Source organism: Sparus aurata, chromosome 17, assembly GCF_900880675.1.
Source record: "Sparus aurata chromosome 17, fSpaAur1.1, whole genome shotgun sequence".
Classification (NCBI taxonomy): domain Eukaryota; kingdom Metazoa; phylum Chordata; class Actinopteri; order Spariformes; family Sparidae; genus Sparus; species Sparus aurata.
In genome coordinates this window covers 819,657-841,975 of record NC_044203.1, presented here as the reverse complement: position 1 = coordinate 841,975, position 22,319 = coordinate 819,657, and the positions used below count along the sequence as shown (strand labels likewise).

Here is a 22,319-nt window from a genome sequence, read left to right as displayed (position 1 = left end):
GGTTGGAGATACAAACATTACTTTGAATTTGTTGAAGGTAAGGAAAATAACTTGACTGTAAGGTGCACACTTTGTCCGTGTTGGAAACTTCTCTCCACCGCTGCTAACACGACCTAAAACAGTGTGGGCACTGATGTGAAAGGGTTTCGTCTCCTCACCTGTCGTGACGTTGTTGTGTTGTCTACGTGCTGTAGCCTGTCATGACGTTGTTGTGTTGTCTACGTGCTGTCTTCCGGGTTAGAGCACTGCTGGCGTCTGGTTTGTTGACTGCCGCTTCTGTCCCTGTCTCCATCCAACGTTTTTGTGTCTGCCTGTCTCTTTTTTGTTTTGTTTTATCCCCTCGTCTCTGTGTTAGTTTAGCTGTCTAACTGTCTGCGCTTCTCTACTCATCACGCTTCCTCGCAGTTCCGCTCACTAACTGTCAGCCGGATAAACCTCCACCACCACTGGACTTATCTGTTTCTCCTCCACTGGATCTACCTGTGTCTCCGAGTGTGTGGCTCGCTCGCTCTGGACCTGGTTTCCGCTCGCTTCCCTCATCCGTTCCTACACTCCCGGACTATCAGCTTTGTTAGCCAGCTAGCTAACTGTCAGCCTGCAAAACCTCCACCACCACTGGATTTATATGTTTTACCTCCACTGGATCTACCTGTGTCTCTGAGTGTGTGGATCGCTTGCTCTGGACCTGGGTGAGTAAGTTTCTGTGTTTGTGGTGGTGATTGTGCCAACCCGTGACCGTCCTGCTACGTGTGCTGCTAACAACAATCAGCCACACTCCCTGCCAGTTCGTCAAACGCAGCCTAGCTGAGTGCCCTGCTAAAAAAATTAGTCCAGCTGTCTCGCTATCTAGCCGGCGTTCAGGGGGGGAGCCCCCACTCCCTTCCTGCTCGTCAGCGGTAGCCTAGCTGAGTGCCTCGCTAATAACATCAGCCCAGCTGTCTCGCTATCCAGCCGGCGTACCTGGGGGGAATCCCCATTCCCTGCCAGCTCGCCTGCCTTAGCCTAGCTGACTGCTGACATGGCAATGTAGGCCCTGCATGCCGTGCGGGTACGGTCCGGGGCAACCAACATCACCCACTCCACCAACTTTAACCCCTGGTCCACTGCTGCGCCCACACAACTCACTGCCTACCAGCTTCTAGCTATCCAGCTGCTAGCCGCTGCCAACATCCTACCTAGCCGTCTTCCATCTGTATTGACTCATTTCCACCTTGGATCTTCACTTCTGCTACTTCAGACTCTCTTGACCCTCTCCTCTACTCCACCAACTCTGCGCCCTCTCACCTACACTGCCGCTGACCTCCACCGCCTCAACAACAACCATCGCCTCCCTGCTGCTGCTGCCACCGCAGCTGGCAAAGCTGGGATCCTTCGCCATCGCTGCTTCATCCACCGAGGTTCTGGTCCCCCTCGCAACCAACACCTCCCCCATGGCTCACCTATCCCCTCACTCTGGACTAACTCTCGCCCCCCCGTCATTCCCACTTCCTGTACTGCCAACCTCAACAACCTCTGTTCCCCCTCCCCTGCTCCTCCATCCATCTCCCTCGCACTACTGAACTGTCACTCCCGCTCCAACAAATCACCTGTTATATCTGAACTGCTACTGGACAATAACCTCGATCTACTCCTCCTCTGTGAAACTTGGCAACAGCCCCTGGACTACTATGCTCTCAACCAAGCCACTCATTCCAACTACAGCTACATTGTCAAACCCCACCTTTCCGGCAGAGGGGGAGCCGTTGCCGTTCTCCATAAACAATCCCTGACCATCACTGAACTGAATCTCAACCTTCCATCTATCTCATCCTTCGAACACCTTGCCTTCTCCTTCCCCAACTCTTTCACTGCTGTTCTAAGGTACCGTCCCCCGAAGCCACACCCATCTTTTCTCTCTGAACTGTCTGAACTGTTCCTCTCCCTTCTCGACTGTTTCCACCTCACCCAACATAACGACTTCCCCACCCATACCAAAGGCCATATCCTCGACATCGTCTGCTCCGCCTCTCTGCCCATCTCTAACCCACATCCCCTCCCCTTCCCTCTCTCTGATCATCTATGCATCATCTTCTCCGCCCCTCTACCCTCCCCCCATAATCCCAAAAAGCGCTCCATCTCCTACTGCAACATCAAATCAGTCAACCCACTCTCCCTCTCCCAGCTCATATCCTCTGCCTTCCCCCCGACTCTGCCCCCTCTTCCCCTGACAACTATGCCATCATGCTCAACTCCATCCTTTCTGACTCACTTGATTCCCTTGCACCCTGGAAAACGTCCTCTGTCCTCTGAACGACTTCACAAACGAACCCACCTCACCGTTCACGCTGAAGCCTACAAACAACACATCTCCTCCTACCGTGATGCTCTCCAAGCTGCTAAATCCGCCCACTACTCCACCCTCATCAACAGTACCAACCGGAACCCCCGCATCCTGTTCTCCACCGTCAACAAACTGCTCCAGCCGCCAGACATCAACCCACCATCCTCACCCGACCTCTGCAACTCTTTCCTCCTCGCCTTTAACAATAAAATCTCCCAAATCAACAGCTCCCTGACTGCTGCCGTTGGCAACTCCTCTACCACCACCATCCCAGTCCCCTTCCCCCTCCCAGACCACCCGCCCCCCCCCTTCTCTCACTGCCTTCTCCCCCATTGACTCCTCCCACATTTCGGACATCATCACTGCGTCCAAAACAACCACCTGCTCTCTCGACCCCCTCCCAATGGCTCTAACCAAGGCCTGCCTCCCTGTCCTCATCCCGCAAACTCAACCTCAACCTGTTAGGCTGAGGACACCCAGATCTACATCCGCACCAAACCCACCCAAAATCCTCCACTCAACCACATCGAGACCTGCATCTCTGCAATAAAAACATGGCTGTCCCAGAACTTCCTCAAACTCAACAGTGACAAAACAGAGCTCCCCCTCATTGGCACCAAATCCACTCTGAACAAAACTGGACCCATCTCACTCACCATCGACAGCTCGATCATCTCTCCCTCCCCCCTGGCACGTAACCATGGCGTTATCCTTGACCACACCCTCTCCTTTGATCCCCATGTCAGCTCCACTGTCAAGACCTCCTACTTCCACCTCCGCTGCATTGCCAAAATCAGACACTGCCTCTCCCCCCCTTCTGCTGAATCCCTCATCCACGCCTTCATCTCCTCACGTCTCAACTACTGCAACTGTCTCCTCACTGGCATCACCTCTCATTCCCTCCATAGATTTCAAACGGTCCAAAACTCTGCTGCTCACCTCCTCACTCACACCCGGTCCCGTGAACACATCACCCCCGTTCTCTACACCCTCCACTGGCTCCCATCAAACAACGCATTGACTTCAGTGTACTCCTCCTGACCTTCAAAGCTCTCCACCACCTGGCCCCACCCTACCTGTCTGACCTCCTTATCCCCCATCGCCCCTCCCGAGCCCTCTGATCCTCCTCCTCTATCACTCTGACTATACCACCATCCTAACTCAAAACCTTTGGAGACAGAGCCTTCTCCAGAACTGCACCTCGACTTTGGAACTCTCTCCCCCAACCCATCCGTGACTCTCCATCACTTACCACATTTAAATCCCGCCTAAAAACCTACCTCTTCGCACAAGCCTACGACCTCCCCTATCCATAACTACATTCATTCCTGCCCTCTCCCCCTGACCCGCCCCTCTAAACTCTCCTTCCACTCTCCTCACTCATCAGCCCCCCACCGCTCTTCAATCCACCCCCCCACCTCTTGACTATTGTTGTACCTGTTTCTGTCTGTTTGTCTGTACCAGCGTTATCTACTCCACGCCCCACCATTGCTTTTGTTTCCCTGTCGTGCTTTGTCTTTTGTTATCTTTGTTTGCTATTTTGTATTATCTTTGTTTGCTATCTGTGTACCTATCTCTGTAAACGACTTTGGGTCCTTGAAAAGCGCTATATAAATTAAATGAATTATTGTTATTATTATTATTACCTCAAACTTAATGAAGCACCCGGAAGCACCTACAGAGACAGCACGCACACACACAAAGCTTGTTGCTAAGGAACCATGGAGCAACATGAATGTAACCAGTAATGTAACTAATTACTTTCTTCAGGGAGTAATCATGTAATGTAAAGCATTACTATTATTGAGAGTAATGTGTAATGTGTAATATATTACTTTTTTGAGTAACAAACCCCAACACTGCTCTTCTATACGAAAACAGCATTTCAGTGAAATTATGTCAAATTCCGCTATATTCTGCGTTAAAAGTAGATTCTGTTTTAATTGGCCAATTCTGCGGTTCCGTCCCAATTCCGTGATCGCAGAAATCATAGGGCCCTACTCTCAGGTCTCTCTTTGTCTCGGTGCTAGTGTGCCTGAGGAACGCCAAGTGGCTTCCCTTTTATTGGATAAAACTTTGTGTTCTCCTTTAATTTCACAAGTTTTTACTATTATAAAACATAATTTTAGAGGTTTACAGCATAAAACAATGTACATAATTGTGATAAAAAGTTAAAAAAAAAAAATTTAGTGGTGGTGTCAACAATAACCGATTCGGCGATGCATCGCAATGCGGGGCATGTACGATTCAGCATCGATGCGGCAACGTGCCATAATCGATTATGTCACTGTTTATTTTCTGGCCTTGAGTGGACAATAAAGTTGTGAAGTTTCAATTACTTCCAGGGGCATTTCCAGAGCAACGTTGTGCAGACTGTAGCTACATGCTAAGCAGCAGCACTAGCTAGCATAACAACAATATCAGGGCCGCATTATTGGTGAGCCGTCCCAGTATGAACGGATAATCCGGAGGCGCGGAGCGAGGGCGTGTCGGTTGTGCAGTCTGATAACTGCACAGGTCCTTCACTCAACTAAATACAGAGAAATGTCCCACAAAGCAACGTTACAGGACCGAACAACAGTAACGTAGTAACTGTAACTGTCTTTGGCAACTTATATGAGGAAAACAAATACCACAGCTGTACGTTGAGAAGTGCCTGTCCTCCTGTCCGTCCTCCGCCTGTCCTACCGACTCTTCCTCACATTTTTGCTCAAAAAATCTGTCACCGGCAAAAAACTTTAACTCACTGAGTGTTTGTGACGAAAATAAATCACCACGAACGTCAGCCCTCCAGACCGTGACTTCAGGGAACTTTACCCCAGAAAACAGCCTCCATCCCCGCGAGTGACAGAGTCAGACAGAGTCCTGTTTACTGATGGTGATTATATATAATTATGTAATTTAACGCGAAAAACTTAACTTTGTCACTTTCCAGGATGTTTGGTGGGTCAGGATCTCAATCACTACACATTATATCAGCATCTGTATGATTATAAACTATCCGCGGGTTTGGATTAACAGGGAGAACACCTGGGAAACAGGAGACATAGCAGCCAATAAAATCTGTTGTTCAATATCTGACTGCTTGTATTGCCTCATGACTGATGAAAAGTTTGCCTTGTTGTGTGCAGTAGAATTTTGATGCATCGCAATGCATCGTAGAATCAAATTGAATCGAATCGTTACCTGGTGAATCGTAATCGAATTGTGAGGGCAGTGCCAATGCACACCCATAGTATATAGATTCCTGTAGATATGTATTTACCCCAGGGATAAGGAGCTGGAAATTTTTGAAAATAACCCTTAAAAGTGCTTGAAAAGTGCTTGAACTTGACCTTGAAAAATGTGTACGATCCCTGGAAATTTTTTTTGATGTGTCTGTAATTTAACTGTTTGTATTAACTTACTACTACAGCTGCAACAATTAGTAAAGTGATTTTGATAATCATGAATCATTTAAATCGTCTTTCACGCAAAAATGTCAAACATTTAATGGTTCCAGCTTCTTAAATGTGAAGATTTGCTGCTTTCTTTGTTATTTATAATAGTTGTTGAGTCTTAAGTTTTGGGATTTTGGACTGTTGGTTGGACAAAAGAAGCAATTTAAAGATGTTACTTGAGGCTCTGGTAAATTGTGATGAGCATTTTTCCCGAACTTTTTAACTTTTTATATAGGAATTAACGTATTACGATAATAATGTGACAATTAATTATGTAATTATGAAAATAATGGGTTATTAATTATTCATTCTGTCAAAGGTTTCCAGTCATTTAGGTTATGGTGCTGTATCGTAGACAACTGGACATGTTTTAGTTTCTTGAAGACATTTAATCCAAGAGGCTTCTTCAATTCTAACTAACTGGAGGGGAGTTGCAGGCCTTTAAACTATGTGTGGGAGTGTCCTCGCAGACTCATTAAGGACATCTGTGAGCTCTGACTTGTCAGGGCCACTTGTAGGTCGTTGACCCAACTGGCCTTCATGTTGGTTGCTAGGGCTAGGTTAGCCCAGGTGTGAATGTTTTTTAAGCTGTCGGGGGAGGGAATTCAGTACAGCATTGTAGGTGGGTGATAAGTGATGTCTTAGTCCACCTCCTCTGTTCAAAGATGGTCGTTCCAGTTTGACATACAGTACGTTTACATGCACAGCTAAGTCAGATTACAGCCATAGTTCGACTATGCTACTCAATCAGACAACTGCAATTGTCCGAGTATACATGCCGGTGAGAAAATTGAATTATTGGCCGAAGTATGTCATACCCCGGTATGATAGGTGGCGCTGTACCCATTTCAGCTAGTGGTAACAGAGCCACCTCCGGCTGACCTCTTTACGTCACCAGCAACAACAAACTGCCTCGGCATCCAAGAAAGATGGCGTACGAAGAGCGAGACGAAGCTACATCTTTGTACATTTCATATATGGTGTACATTATAATTACACAAACGGGATGCACAATGGCGCTCTTGCTTGCGGTAATTTCAGAGGAAAGACGCCACGGCAGCCGCCATCGTCCTTCTACTTCCGGCTCACGGCCCTGGGAAAAAAATCTCGAGCCTGTGCAGAACGCAAAGTCTGAATCCAATCCGACAGAACGTGTACATGTACGAGTAATGCGATTATTGATCGAATAATCTAGGTGTTTTAACCTGACTATGAGAATTCGATCCGGTCCGATTTTAATCAGACTAAGGTGTATACATGCATCTTAAAAATCCAATCATAGTCGGACTAACACAGTAATTTGGTTTTCTTGAGTGTGATGTAAACACACTGATAGATAGATTATTTTACTCCTTTTTCAAACCATCTGTCTTCTCTGGACAAGATGTTCACATTGTGGTCCTCAAAGGACAAATTTTTCTCCATCATATTGTAAGTGGACAGCAGAGTCTTGACCTAAGGAGTTGACCCTCCTGTGTTGGTCCATTCATTTATGGAGAGGTTGTTTTATTTCCCCCATGTACACATCTGTACAGTCCTGGCTGCATCGAACAGCATAAACTACATTACTCGTTTATGTATGGGTGTTTTGTCCTTAGGATGGACAAGTTTCTGCCTCAGCATGTTGGTAGGTTTAAGTAAACCTTGATTTGATGTTTATTGAAGATCCTCCTGAGTTTCTCAGATATTCTCACGACATAAGGAATGACGATGTTCTTAAGTTTTTTCCGTCTCCTCTCTGTCCGCTCCGGATCTTTTAGAGAATCTGACAATGGTCCAGTTTGGGTAGCCACAGGTTTGAAGTGCTCCCCTGATGTACTTTTGTTCCTTCGCCTTCCTCTCTTCCTTTGTGGGCATGGTCACAGCCCAGTGGCTTAAACGAATGGCATAACACTGGAGGGCCAACTCTCAGGGCAAGACTGTTTCAAAGTTGACCCAAACCCGGTCGACCCACAGGTTGGATCCCAGGTCCCACAGGTTACGGGTTACGGGTTGACCCGCACATCGCTACTGCCCACCATTGAGCGTAGTTCTGCTGTGAGGTGTCTGCCTGTTGAAAGGCACTTGCTACTGTAGACAGGTTTTTGCTCATTGGGAAAATTGTGGGTCTCTCTTCATAAATAATTGAATCAAGGAGCTTGGTATAGACCTCAATCCGGAAAGTGTAAGAAACATCACTTTTGTTTTTAATTGCCACCACACAAAGATTGATTGATTGATTGATTGATTGATTGATTGATTGGTAATAGCAACACTTTCACTAACGTTAGGTTGGAGAACAAATGTTCCTGTTGGGAGACAGTAATGACACCTTGGTTTATCCAAAACTAGCAGTAAGCCCAAGATGTTGCTGTTGGGTCGATACCTTATATACTATTAAAGCAACACAATACATAAAATAAGCACACCAGAAACGTCAGATACGCTGGACCACCATGTTTTACTATGTTACCTTTAAACTTTACAGTAACTGCCAAAAACATCCACAGCTAAAAAAAATAGTGGATTTCATATATACCTGCAATGCTAATCAACTGCCAGTTATCTACTTGGAAGTGACTATTGTTGTTAGTGTGACATTACATGTAAGGTTTTTATACTGAGTACCTTCTTTTTTGTACTGTTTGTCAAACAAAAGAAGCAATTTGCTGTCCACTTAGAAACTACACTTAACACAATGTTTTTTTTTCCTCTTGTCTCTAGCACATGTTTTAGCTTGTAACAGATATTTCATATTTCAGCAGATGTGACATATTTTTATTTTTCCTCCTGCACGTGTCGATTTTTCTTAGTTCTGTTAAAGGCAGCGCAACACTGCCTCCATTTCCCCTTGGAAGCAGACTGAACACAGCATGTCTCCCCCACCACTGCCTCCATACCTTTGCTCCTGTCTTTGTCTCTGTCACTCTCTCTGTAGCGGCAGTATGGAAACAATAAATATGCAAATGCAGTAAAATATTTCCCTTGTGAGATAAGAAAGCAATTAAATTGCAGTTGAGATAGGGTGCCTCTATTGAGTGCCTGTGTTTGACAAATCATGTTAAAGTACAATTAAATCATTGTCGACAAAAGATGCACTTGTGAAATGGCAGACGAAATGATTGAACTTCCATGTGCTCATATTGAGTCAATCTTTATTAGACAATAGGAGTTATTGCTATAGACCGTGCTTTGTGTTCAATGAGTTGGCTTCCAGTTATTGCTTGCCTGGCCTTGATATATAAGAGAATTATATTTGGTCAGGAAAGTAACTTCAGACAAACAGACTTGAGGGCTTAAGATGCAGCAAGGATGTTTTCATGTCACTCACAAGTCCATAAAACATCATTCAGATGATTCAAACTTTGATCAGACCCAACCTACCCACTGTATACACAAGACTTTTGTTAACCATGACATAGTTAGAGTAGAAACGTATGGCATGATGGTGTGACGACACATGAAGTGATATGCTGTTCTTTTGTTTACATCTTAGTTCGCAGACTGCAGTCCAAGGGGATCCTGATCCAAATCTTTCCTCTCCATGGACAGGAGGAACTCAAGAGACTGTCTTTCTCATGGTACAAGAAGGTGAAGTTGTCCTTTCAGCCTCTTGGTAAGTGGAAGAAAGCTATCTCCCGTATTCTTTTCTGTTAGATAAGCACACAATCCACATTATCCAGCATGAATATTTTTCTTGACATACATAGATAATCTATTCAGAGATCGTTCATTGTTACTCCTTCAATATGCTTCAGTACCTCTGCCTTTGCAGTGATCATCAGAATTCTCCATTTAACTTCCAGCTCCGACTTGTTCTTTAACTTTGTGGATGCTTTATTTCTCTTCATCTTATGATAATTTTCTAATGTTTTCATTTTTCTAAGTCTAATTAATGTTTCTAGCCATAACTGTTGTCTCCATTCTTTATCCCCAGATAACATCAGACACTACTATGGTGAGGGTCAGGCCCTCTACTTTGGCTTCTTGGAGTATTTTACGTTTGCCCTGGTGCCTATGGCTCTCATTGGAGTTCCTTACTACCTGTTTGACTGGGAGGACTACGACAAATATGTCATCTTTGCTGTGTTTAACTTGGTCTGGTGCACTGTTATCCTGGAGGTATGGATAGTGATTGTGCCTACATTATAACCCTGAGTCAGCTGAGGAGGAATTAGTCTAAAGGACTCAAAATATGAGACCATTAAACAATTTCTAAAAAATGAATGAAGGTCTAATGCAGCCATATACATTACTTTAGGCATAATATATTGTAGCTTGAATGAATAATAATCTAGTGAAAGCTGGTAATCCATTTGCTAAATGTTTCCTCCTCCAGTTATGGAAGCGTTTCAGTGCCTCGCTAGCCTACCGCTGGGGCACGCTGAGCAGGAAGAAGGCCTTTGAAGAACCTCGTCCTGGTTTCCACGGCACCCTCGGGTTTAACCCTGTGACCGGCCGGAAGGAGCCTCTCTACCCCAATGCCAAGAGGCAGCTACGTGTCTACCTTGTGTCCTTGCCCTTCGTCCTGCTCTGCCTTTACCTGTCCCTCTACATCATGATGATCTACTTTCAGATGGAGGGATGGGTTCTGTCATTCCACGATGAGGAGCCCACCTTCTGGACAGGAATACTGATGTTCATTCCCAGTATTATCTACGCTGTGGTCATAGAGATAATGAACCTCATTTACAGATATGCTGCTGAGTTCCTCACTGAGTGGGGTAAGTAGTAATTGTTTAATGCATAGTATCCACAGTGGACAGTGCATGCACATCTGAAACAAGCAGTCTTGTGGTTTTCACAATGGATTGATTATTTAAAGCTGTTATCCCAATTCCTCCATCTTAAGGGAATTCTGGTATTTTAGACCAAATTCAAAAAATCTGAAGCTGAAGCTGTTACTTTAAGTGTCAACAACAGTATGGAAATTATTCCTACAGAGATTAAGTTTTTTGTTAGATAATAAGATCAGTTTTGTTTAGAGATGCACCGATTGATCGGCAACCGATCGCAATCGGCCGATAATGCCCCTATCAGTTTTGATCGGAGTTCTCAAAATAGATCACATCAGGCCGATCAGATGACGTTTAAGTATAAAGACAGTGCATTGACTGCATGCAGGGTGGGAATTTCATGGCCGCCGTTGCCCCGCACTTTGGCCTTGATGCCCCGTGAAAAAAAAACTCATCGTACCGCCAACAGTGGCCTCTGTGCCCCTGGCCCGGTCAGCGTAGCGAGCTTGCCTTTAATTACAGCCACCTGAGTGCACAGTAGTCACTCACAGTAACTTCAGTGAGTCCGCGGTTCGCGCAGGTGGAGTCTCATCATCACGATGATCTCACGTGAAAGCCTCTCAAAGCGTCTCAAAACAGAAGAACGAAACTTACAGCACAGCGAGCGAGCGCAGCCGGTTTTGACATGATACGTTACTGACTTATGTGGTAGGATTTAGTCCGGTAAAGTTGGAAATACATTCACAGATTCGAACTTCCCGGATCAATAACTCATAAGTGAAACCTTGTTAAAACACAACTGACGGCTCTTTCCTACCGTAGTAAGGTAGACAACGAGCTACAACCGTATGTTAATCAAAACGAGCGTCTGGACATTAACTCTGGTCTGTATGATCAGCCAGCTGTGAGACGAGGGCGCAGGGACCGTCTACAAAGTGCAACACCGAAAAGAGAAACTACAAAATATATTCAATAACACTAATATTCAGTGTGGTGTCACAAAACTCACCTCTCCCTAACCCTACTTAACAAAAACTACTTTCTAATGTAACTTTAACTTGATTTTGGTATTAGAAAATGTGTTAATACACAATCCATGTCTTATTATAAATTAGGATGTTATGGTATCAGTCTGAAAGGTTAATCAACACATTTTACTCAGTGGCCTTTGTGCCCTGTCATGTGGCCTTGGCGCCCCTGAAAAAAAAAGTGAAGGCCAAATGGACTTGCCCCTAAAATGATGAAATTCCCACCCTGACTGCATGCATTCCCACTAGTAAGCTACAGTTACTCTATGTAAGCTGAGTCCAAGTTGTCTCTAAGAGTCTCTAGAGTGTGAAATATTGCACATTGCCTCAGCCTGCAATAAAACGGTGGTCAATTCATGATACTTTCTCATCTCCTAATTGTTATACTTAATAATACAATGTCAATGTTGTGTAAGAAGAATCATTAATTAAATATATGAAACTTACACAAGATAACAATATAGAAGAATTTATGGATTTGTAGCTGTGATCGGTGATCGGTGATCGGTGATCAGCCCCAAAAATCCTGATCGGTGCATCTCTAGTTTTGTTATCATGAAGCACAGTTCTCATTAAAAAAAAGTCTTGGTCTGAAATCTTATGTGATTGTTGTAGTTGTTGCCTCATCTAGATTGTTAAAATTAGTTGAATATTCAACTATGACTTTGAAACTACCAATTGTTGGCAGTTTCTTAGGGTAAACCCCTTTCTCCAACTCTAGCCCTGTTCAAGCTGCCTTTTTAAGACAGAAATATTGCGCTGATATTCCGCCTTGCCATCTGTATGAAAGTTACTGAGGCAGAATCAGGAGACAATTTCGTTCTACCTCTGATCTGCCAGCAGAGGTAGTATGTCGTTTGCCGGCTGCTTTTTTCACATGACAGTACTATTTGTTTCTGCCTAATTTCAATGTTCATTAGCAACACATTTTTGTGGACATATATGTTGCAGCATATGCATTTTGTGCATCTTGGCTTTTTTAAAAGGGACCCCTATGAGAGAGAGATTGGGTGGGCAATGTGTTTCACTCTTTTAATCCAAAAGCAGAGATGTGGCGATCCTGCTACATAAAAGTTTGCCTTTTAGATGAGAAAAAATGCATTTTGAAGGGAGATGTGTCATAATTTCAGTTTTTTTATATGGGGAAAGGCTTATTCTACCAATACATTTGAGGATTTTTTCTATTTCAAATTGCAGCTTTCTTGCATATTTATTCCCTTATATTTCGCCCCTTGTAATTCTGGGTGGAGATGTAAACTTCTTTTTTGAACCAGAGTTGAGCCCCCTCAAATCCACATGCTCATCCAAAATGGCCATGACACCCAGGGAGCTCTGTATTGATCTGAATTTATTTGACACTTGGAGGATATTGAACCCAAAGGTGGAGGACTTTTACCGCCCACATAACTCAAGATTTCACAGATTTCCCTTCAAGGCAAGCTTTAGACATGGTTTGAGCATAGTAGTATAAAAGCAATGGCATTCTTGGATCACTCACTTATTAGACTGGAACTCACACCTCCTTATCATGACCCCCTCTGTTTGTCCCTGGGTTAAACTGTCCCTTTAGGAAAAATTATACATAATTTAAGCTGACGTTACTGAAGTCCAACTCCGCAAAAGTATTTATCAAGTAATGTTATTTGAAAGACATCTACTCCTCATAGTTGCACACCCTTAGTTAAATTCAAGTCGGTGTGTTTTTCTTTTGTTTCTTTGGTTTTTTAGCTTTTTTTTTCTCTTTCATTTACAAGACCTCGTCTAAGTACTGTGTGAGCAGGTACACACTTGCCAAAGTGAAAACCTCCATCCTCATAATGCCATTCACAGTCTTTTTTAGTGTGAGAGATGCATATTTTAAGGTTCCTCATCATAGTGAAATCCTGAGGAGTCTGCAAATGTGTTATAGAAAGTCTGCTACAGCATGCAAATGGGGAGGCTGTGATAGGCTGAATGCTTAAATGTATTTCTGTTGAAGGAGTGAGGAAATGTGATGTGAGTAATATAAGAGAGCTGAGGATCTCTGCAGTTCACTTGTCTTTCTGACATGCTCTAAATGTGTTTTCCTCTCGGCCTATTTAGAAAATCACAGGCTAGAGTCTTCGTATCAGAACCACTTGGTCCTCAAAGTATTAGTAGTGAGTATGAATCACGTTTTTTTCTTTTACGACAAGATACGGCCAATTTCATCCTTCAGTGATCAGACAGTAGCTTTTCTGTCATTTGACTTACAATCGCTGTCCTGACTGTTTCCCTCGTAGTTCAACTTCTTCAACTGTTTTGCCTCGCTGTTCTACATTGCCTTTGTCATGCAGGACATGGTGCTGCTCAGACAGGTAGGCCTATTTTCCCTCCATCCTTCCTGTACTCTTTTTAGTTTCTTTTTTCTTTCTCATTTCCTTTATCCATCCATTTTTCATTTTTTTTCATATTTTGTTAGTTTTCTTGTTCTATTTTCATCAGTTTACTTGCCTCTTTCTCTCTTCCCTCCAAACCCATTTTTTTTATTTCTTTGTTTTTATTTTTTATACCATTCTGCTTTCTCACCTTCCATTTGTCCTTCCTTCCACCACTATCCCTCTGTAATTCCTATCATCACTGTTTTTGTGTACTTGTGTACTTATTTTCCCTTTATCCCACTTCTTCTGTTATGTATTTTTTTCTTCTGTCTTGCCATCCTTCCTCCTCTTGCTCCACCTGGTTTGTTTTTCCATCCTCTGCTCTCCTCTCTGTATCCAGAGTCTGGCCACCTTGTTGATCACCAGTCAGATCCTGAATCAGTTCATGGAGGCCTTTCTGCCCTACTGGCTCCAGAGAAGACGCAACAAGAAAATGATTCGCAAAGTCCAGAAGAGAAGAACTGTGGAGGAGAAAGAGCTTCCCCTGGCCGAGCAGGTCCGATTGGAAGCCGACATGAGTACATACCTGGTAGGTACACAAGGTCTTGACTCAGATTTGGATAAGAACTTTGCTATTATGATTTTTGGTTTCACAAATTTAGTGAATACACAAGAAGAAATTATGTTTCCATCTGTATGGTTGTGTCCGTGTTTCATCCTCTCTCAGGGTACATTTGATGACTACCTGGAGCTGTTCCTGCTGTTTGGTTACGTCAGTCTGTTCTCCTGCACCTACCCTCTGGCTGCTGTCCTAGTGGTGCTGAACAATGTCACAGAGGTTTACTCTGATGCCTTCAAGATGTGTCGTGTGTTCAAGCGACCCTTCTCCGACCCAGCTGCAAACATAGGAGTCTGGCAGGTGAGACTGGCAAAGACTATGTTAGTGCGCTTTAGCAACATTTGTCGACTTGTTTGAAATGTTCAGGAAGTTGATACTATTTTTAGGAAATAAAAAGCTGAACACATGGCCTGGTGTTTATTTTCAGTACAGAGTGCTGTACAGACCAAAGCAAATATTATTGTTTTTATTATTAAAATATTATTGAATTGCTATAATAGCATGCTGACAATAGCCTTGGCAAATAGTACGAGACCAGTAACTGACACACACACACACACACACACGCACATGCATATCCTCGCAACATTTCCCATATTTCACTTATGTTTAAAATGTTTTCTGACCAAACTATCTGCAAGAATATTATGCTGCTCCAGGGAAAAAATATTGTCTTATCTTATTTTCTAACATGTTCTTCCAATCTCAACAATACCAGGTGATTAGAAAGACAGTAGTAGCTCTGCACTGTGCCCAGTGGGCACTAAAAATCTCTGACTGTTGACACTGACTGCTCTATTTCTGTCCCTGTGTCCAGCTTGCCTTTGAAGCCATGAGTGTGATCGCCATTGTCACTAACTGTGCGCTGATTGGCATGTCTCCACAAGTCAAGGCTTACTTCACCGAATCAGAGACACAGCTTATACTGTGGACAGTGGCTATTGAGGTAATTCTTAAACACATGCATACACAAAGACACTCCTATGCGATCTCATACAGTCTTTATCTGTATATTAACAGTAGTGTGTTTGGTCACACAGCAGCTGCGCTGTCGTTTGCAGTATATCTGTGGCGTCTACTGTAATTACTTTGGCGGGATTTACAATGAATCAAGGCTTAGCTTGTCCTATTTTTTCATTTTTTGTTTTGCATTTGACTTTACTCATTTAAATGTTGCCTCACTGTAGATTTTGTGTTATGTGTTTCTCTATAATGTAGGAAAACATGAATATTAGATTAGGACATGTTATTTACAAGATTAAATCAGGAATTAGAGTAGAAACTAGACAGTGGAGACCTTTTTCACAGCAGACATTTTGAATTAGTCATAGCAAAGGAAGCAAAGGACGAACTCATTTTGTTAATAATGGCTCAGTTCCCTTTGTGTCTCAGTAAACCATGACAGGAAGCAAACATACGTGACACCAGGACCCTGAAAGTTGCACAACGAAATGTCGATTGTGAAAAAAAAGTTCTGTCCTTTAAGGCTTGGTACAAAAGTGTTCTTCTAAGGCTTAAATGCCTTGTTTCCACATAGCTCTGTGTAAGTATGCAAATCACCCCGAAGCCCATTAATTCCATTAATTCCTATTATAACCTTTATGATCTCTTATGCTTTTGCAAAATTCCTCTTTCCGTCTATTTTTGGTCCAGTATAGGGGGCCTCTTGCAGCAGAGTGCAGAGTTTTTAATATGTATGCAATGAATATTGACACGTTCACATACAAAGTTTCAAGGAAATTGAAATAATCCTTCTTGGGAAAGTTTACAGTCAAAACAAAGTGAGAGAAAGTGACATATTCTTAACTTTAACTTAAAATAACTTTAAAAAATCATGACTAGTAAAGTATTAGCTACAGCGTTTTTAATAGAAGTCTTTACATGAATTTAAATGAAAATTCATAATATAAACTGGGAGGTCCTTGTTGCTTAGGTGTGGAATGACCCATTTATTAGTCATCAAACTCTGAGTATGAATATGTAGAACTTCAAAGTCTTCAAGTCTGACACAGTCAACACATTTTAAGATTTATATATATATTTTTTTAAAATACATGTAAATTTACAGAAACTTTGACCTATGCATAAGTACATTTCGGTGGCAAGGAGAATTGGTAGTGCTGATGGTGAGGTGGTGAATAGAAGCCTGATTGTAGAAATTAAATATCAGATGGATTATTCTACCTATAATGATGCATCTTACCTTTGATTTCACTTCATATTAAATATTAATTATAGATCCACATTATCATAAACATTCAAACTAGCTGTTTGTAGTTGTTGTGTAGTGAAGTATAGCTATTTCATAAACACACCATTCAGTTGTAAAAGATCTATTCAAACCTATAATCAATATTTGATTAGCGCTTTCTCACCATCACATTTCACCCAGAGTGCAGCAGAGAGGGACAGACTGTTTATTAACTAATTGCTGAAATTATCATTGTTTGTTGTTAATCCAAGATTGCACCAGGCAGCATTCAAGAATGAACCTGTATGTCTATCACCAAGTATGATTTTAGTTTTCGTATAGCTGTTGGGTGTAAAATCACTGACGTGAACACGACTGTGCTGTGTCGCACACTAGCCGTTTTTATACTGGGCAGCAAGCCGCCGTTTTTTCTGTTTTGGTCCGCCAATTTGCCGTCTGTCTAAAACTGCGGACAGAGCCACAGAAAAGAAGGCTAAATTGGTGGCTTGCTGCCAAGTATAAAAACTGCTAGAAAGACAGGACGGCACATTGCCGCCCTTACCTTGGAGCAAATGTGCTGCCTTTTCTATCTTAAAAGGGCTTCTGTGAGGTTCACATAGTGCCCTTAATCCAGTGTGGTGGTCGGCACACACACATTCTTCTCTAGAACATCACCTGGTACATCTCAACCTCAACCATGGATTTTGTAAATGATGGAAATAAAGCCAATGACAGCTCTCGCACAATGGTTACTCTCCATATCCTCATTGTGAGGGATCAGTCGATCTCAGATCAGCACCCGCCTTTTGCTTCATAGACTTAATGCACAGATAGTTCTGTACTACATATTTCAGTGGAGGCGCGATTTGTGATTTGTAGTTGAAGGAAACAGAATCTGTGACTCGTGGGGAAGATTCGAGCAGTTGTACTTATCGATTTGTGTTTGTGTTTTAAAAGAACACCAAATTGCTCCTGATGTGCAGTTGGCACCTTCGTGGCAGCCACTGCCATCAGTAAGGGCCCTGCGATGAGCTGGCGACTCATCCAGGGAGTACCCTGGCCTTCGCCCATAGAGTCACTGGATTTGGCCCCAGCAACCCCCGCTCTACCTTGAAAAAGATGGTATAAAGCGGTAACATCACCCGCGACCCGCATGGAGAAAGTGGAAGAAAACGAAACGAAACGAAAAAACAAATATTTTCGTGAGAAATTATTTTACATACATTGAACATTTATTGCACAAGTTCACATTCAGATTTGCGCGTATTTAATATTTTGTCCACAACTTCATATTGTTTGATCCAGATACACAAATATGTTTTGCACCAAATATACTACAACAATAGGAGCAAAAATTTGAGCGTGTCAGTTTTTTAATTTGTGACTTGTAAAATAGGATTTGTGCACCTGTAATTAAGAATTTGTGAATGTGTAAGTGTTGTGTTGTATTTGTGGAGAGAAAAAAAATCTACAAGTACACAACTCATAGAGTATGTGACCACAAATTTACTGATACACATACACAATCACTGTACACAACTACAAATTCCACTGTTACAGGTGCTCAAACCTTTTGCACCAATATTACCTTTCATAGCTCACTTCCAATCATAAGGCGCTTTGCATTGATCGTTATATGATTTGATGTGGCCGTGAAGAGCGCGAAAAAGTTCTGATCCATGAGCGCACATTACAAAATCAGAATCAGTATTCCTTTATTGTCCCACAAACAGGGAAATTTCCTTTGCTACAAGCAGCAAAAGGACAGTGGTACTTTAGATAGCAATACAAATAAAGAAAAATAAGCAAATGTTTGTTTTTTTAAAAAGGTAAGAAATAAAACAGAAAGAACAAACTCCTATATACATATGAACATATTTAGTGTACAAACATTACAAAATACAGTGTGGCGATGACAGCTTGTCCATCATCCTGCTCTCTCCCACCACCTGCACTGGGTCAAGAGGGCATCCCAGGATGGAGCTGGCCTTCTTGATAAGTTTATCAAGTCTCCTCCTGCCTGCTGCTGAGATGCTGCTATTCCAGCAAACTACTCCAGCAGACTACAAATTAACTATTTCCAAGTTAATTTGGTTTGTATAAAAGGAAATTGCGCATTTTTGGGTGTATGCCACGTTTTGTAAATCAGAAGATTTTTTGGAATATGTACACGTCAAATGTAGGCAAATCTTTCATGTGGATTCTCCAAAGAGTTTTATAAATGAGGCCCCTGATGGTGTGATATACACAGATTAGGCATAACATTATGACCACCTGCTTAATATTGCTGCCAAAACAGCCCTGACCCATCGAGGCATGGACTCTTGACCCCTGAAAGTGTGCTAGGGTATCTGACACCAAGATGTTGGCAACAAGTCCTATAAGTTTGGAGAAGGGGCCTCCATGGATCGGACTTGTTTGTCCAGCACATCCCACAGATGATCTGGGGAACTTGGAGGCCAAGTCAACACCTCAAAGTCGTTGTTCTGCTCCTCAAACCATTCCTGAACCATTCCTTAACCATCTTTGCTTTGTGGCACGGCGCATTATCCTGCTGAAAGAGGCCACAGCCATCACGGAATACCGTTTCCATGAAAGGGTGTACATGGTCTGCAACATTGCTTAGGTAGGTGGTACCTGTCAAAGTAACATCCACATGGATGGCAGGACCCAATGTTTCCCAGCAGAGCATTGCCCAAAGCATCACACTGCCTCCGCCAGCTTGCCTTCTTCCCATAGTGCATCCTGATGCGATGTGTTCCCCAGGTAAGCGACACACACGCACCCGGCCATACACGTGATTTAAAAGAAAACGTGATTCTTCAGACCAGGCCACCTTCCGTTGCTCCATGGTCCAGTTCTGATGCTCACATTCCCATTGTTGGCACTTTCGGTGGTGGACAGGGGTCAGAATGGGTACCCTGAATGGTCTGCGGCTATGCAGCCCCATATGCAACAAACTGCGATGCACTGTGTATTCTGACACCTTTCTATCAGAACCAGCATTAACTTCTTCAGTAATTTGAGCAACAGTAGCTTGTCTGTTGGATCAGACCAAGCGGGCCAGCCTTTGTGCCCGACGTGCATCAATGATCCTTGATCACCCAGGACCCTGTAACCAGCTCACCACTTTTCCTTCCTTGGACATCTTTTGATAGATACTGACCACTGCAGACCTGGAACACCCCACAAGAGCTGCAGTTTTGGAGATACGCTGACCCAGTTGTCTAGCCATCACAATTTGGCTCTTATCAAACTCACTCAAATCCCATTTTTCCTGCTTCTAACACATCAACTTTGATGACAACATGTTCACTTGTTGCCTAATATATCCCACCCACTAAAAGGTGCCATGCTGAAGAAATAATCAGTGTTATTCACTTCACCTGTCACTGGTCACAATGTTATGCCTGATCGGTGTATGCCTCACCCTGCCTCTCATTTGACCTTTAATTGAAATTGAAATGAATATGTTTAAAAAGGAGTAATCCTACAGGATGGCACCGTGGAGGTAGGGTGATGTTTCAAAAGCCTTGCAGTTTAATTTAGTTACTAGTGTCTTTTGTAATTTGTTAGTGTTTTTGAGGTTATGAGTTTGTTACAGTCATAGTAATCAGCAGGTTAAGTAGTTGCATATATTTTCTTTTTGTGTCAGCTTAGTTTTTATCAGGTTAAGGATCTCATCTGGACTAAAATGAGCAGTTTTGGTGGCGGGAGCAGCAGCAACAGTATCAACAACAACAACAGGATCACTTTAACAGAGAAACACTTTTAAACATCAAGAAGGCGAGCACTCACCACAGACGGGATTTTCTTAGTCCGGACCCACTTTCGCCCAGTCTCAAGTGCCTAAAGAAATTTGTCCTGAGACCCCAAATCCTCAGGGACTTCTCCTGGGGCACCATAGAGAAACCTGCTGACAGGTGGCTCCATCACCTTGTACGGCACCTCAGGCCTCAGCAAGGACGTGGACTGAGCAGCCCAGCACATCACAGGGTCTGAGCTGGCCAGCCTGCAGAAACCTTTTGACCAGTGGTGCCTCAGGAAGTCCCTGAGGGTCATCAAGGACCCCACTCATCCTCACAACAACCTCTGTGCTGCCCTCAAGGAGGAGATACAGTACCCTGAGACACACAGCACACACACTGGTTGTTGTTGTTGTTCATTTTTCACTATTTACCATTTCTTTAGTGGAGTCTCAAAAATACATTTTTTCACCCAAATTTACTTGTTCAACCATCCATCCATCCATCCATTTTCATCCGCTTATCCGGGGCCGGGTCGTGGGGGCAGCTGCCTGAGCAGGGACACCCAGACTTCCCTCTCCCCGGATACTGCCTCCAGCTCTTCCGGGAGGACCCCAAGGCGTTCCCAGGCCAGCTGGGCGACATAGTCACACCAGCGTGTCCTGGGTCTTCCTCGGGTTCTCCTCCCGGAGGGACATGCCAGGAACACCTCCCGAGGGAGGCGTCCCGGGAGCATCCGAAACAGATGCCTGAGCCACCTCAGCTGGCTCCTCTCGATGTGACAATAAACGTCTTGAATCTTTACACCAGTCACACTAACTATTCCACTTACCAAAATGATTGTGACAGTGTTATCCCCCACCCTGAAATTTCATTTGAAAATGGGGGTTTGATACATGAACAGAAGTTGTTTATTCTGCTGTGTAACCATGAACTTGGTCTGTATTATAATAAGACTCCCAATAAGGATATGAAGTGTAAAGATTGTGTGAGAGCTTTAATTGGCTTTATTTCCAGGCTTTGATAATTTATACAATACATGTGGAGGAGATTAAGATGTATTGGGTGGTGTTCTAGAAAAGGCAGTGTGCGTGGCAGCCACCAGTCTCCAGTGTGCTCCGTGTGCCTGATGGTCTTTTTCACTGCAGCGATTTTACACACAACCAGTATATGAAAACTAAGATCATACATGGTAAGGGGTGCCCTGGTAGCTCAGTTGGTAGAGTGTACACCCCATGTACAGAGGCTCTGTCCTTACTGCAGTGGCCCAGTCTGACTTGCGGTGTGTCGTCCCCCCTCTGTCTCATCTTGTTTCCTGTCATCTTTCAAGCTGTCCTGTGAATAAAGACATAAAAGACCCAAAAAATACATATATAGTGATAAAGGTACAATACTCATTCTTTACTTTGAAGTAATCTGGGATTTCCACAATGATAATGTATGCTTGGAAAGTGGGGTGCACATATTTTAGGCCCTTTTGTTGGAATGCAAGGTTTAATAGGCCTAAGCTTTGCCAGCCACAACATTAAAACCATTGACAGTTCAAGGAAACAGCATTGGTCATCTTGTTACAGTGTGTTGTTCTGCACAGGAATGACCCAAGGAATGTGACAAAGAGCTAAAGGCCCGGCCTGGCCTCTAAATTCCCTTCAGTGGCTATAAAAAGTATTCACTTCTTTTTATTGCTTTGTAAATGGAATCACATAATTTGGCTTTTTTGACAAAACAATTAAATAATACCTCATTCCTTTCAAAGTGAAAACAGATTTCTGCAAAGTAATGTCCATTAATTAAAAATACATGATTGAAAATAAGTGATTGCAGAATTATTCACCTGATTTGGATTGACTGACCTAATTCAAAAGTGGTCCTGCCGGGGGGCGCTAGAGAGCCCGAGCAAGATGGCAGCATAGCGTGGCGG

The 22,319-nt window shown here is 43.3% G+C and overlaps 1 protein-coding gene across 6 annotated transcripts in view; it reads left to right on the top strand.

The window, feature by feature from the left end:
• ano10a (anoctamin 10a) overlaps positions 1-22,319 on the top strand; it is a 134,757-nt gene that overhangs the window by 38,323 nt on the left and 74,115 nt on the right. For all 6 annotated transcript variants that reach the window (XR_003981316.1, XM_030395030.1, XM_030395028.1 and 3 more), the window contains exons 6-13: positions 9,236-9,355; positions 9,677-9,861; positions 10,079-10,463; positions 13,586-13,641; positions 13,765-13,839; positions 14,243-14,431; positions 14,570-14,761; positions 15,279-15,407. Coding sequence is in view for 5 of the 6 variants with exons in the window: in XM_030395030.1 (XP_030250890.1) it covers positions 9,236-9,355; positions 9,677-9,861; positions 10,079-10,463; positions 13,586-13,641; positions 13,765-13,839; positions 14,243-14,431; positions 14,570-14,761; positions 15,279-15,407 (1,331 nt within the window). In the remaining variant the exon portion in view is untranslated. The remainder of the gene's footprint in view (positions 1-9,235; positions 9,356-9,676; positions 9,862-10,078; positions 10,464-13,585; positions 13,642-13,764; positions 13,840-14,242; positions 14,432-14,569; positions 14,762-15,278; positions 15,408-22,319) is intronic.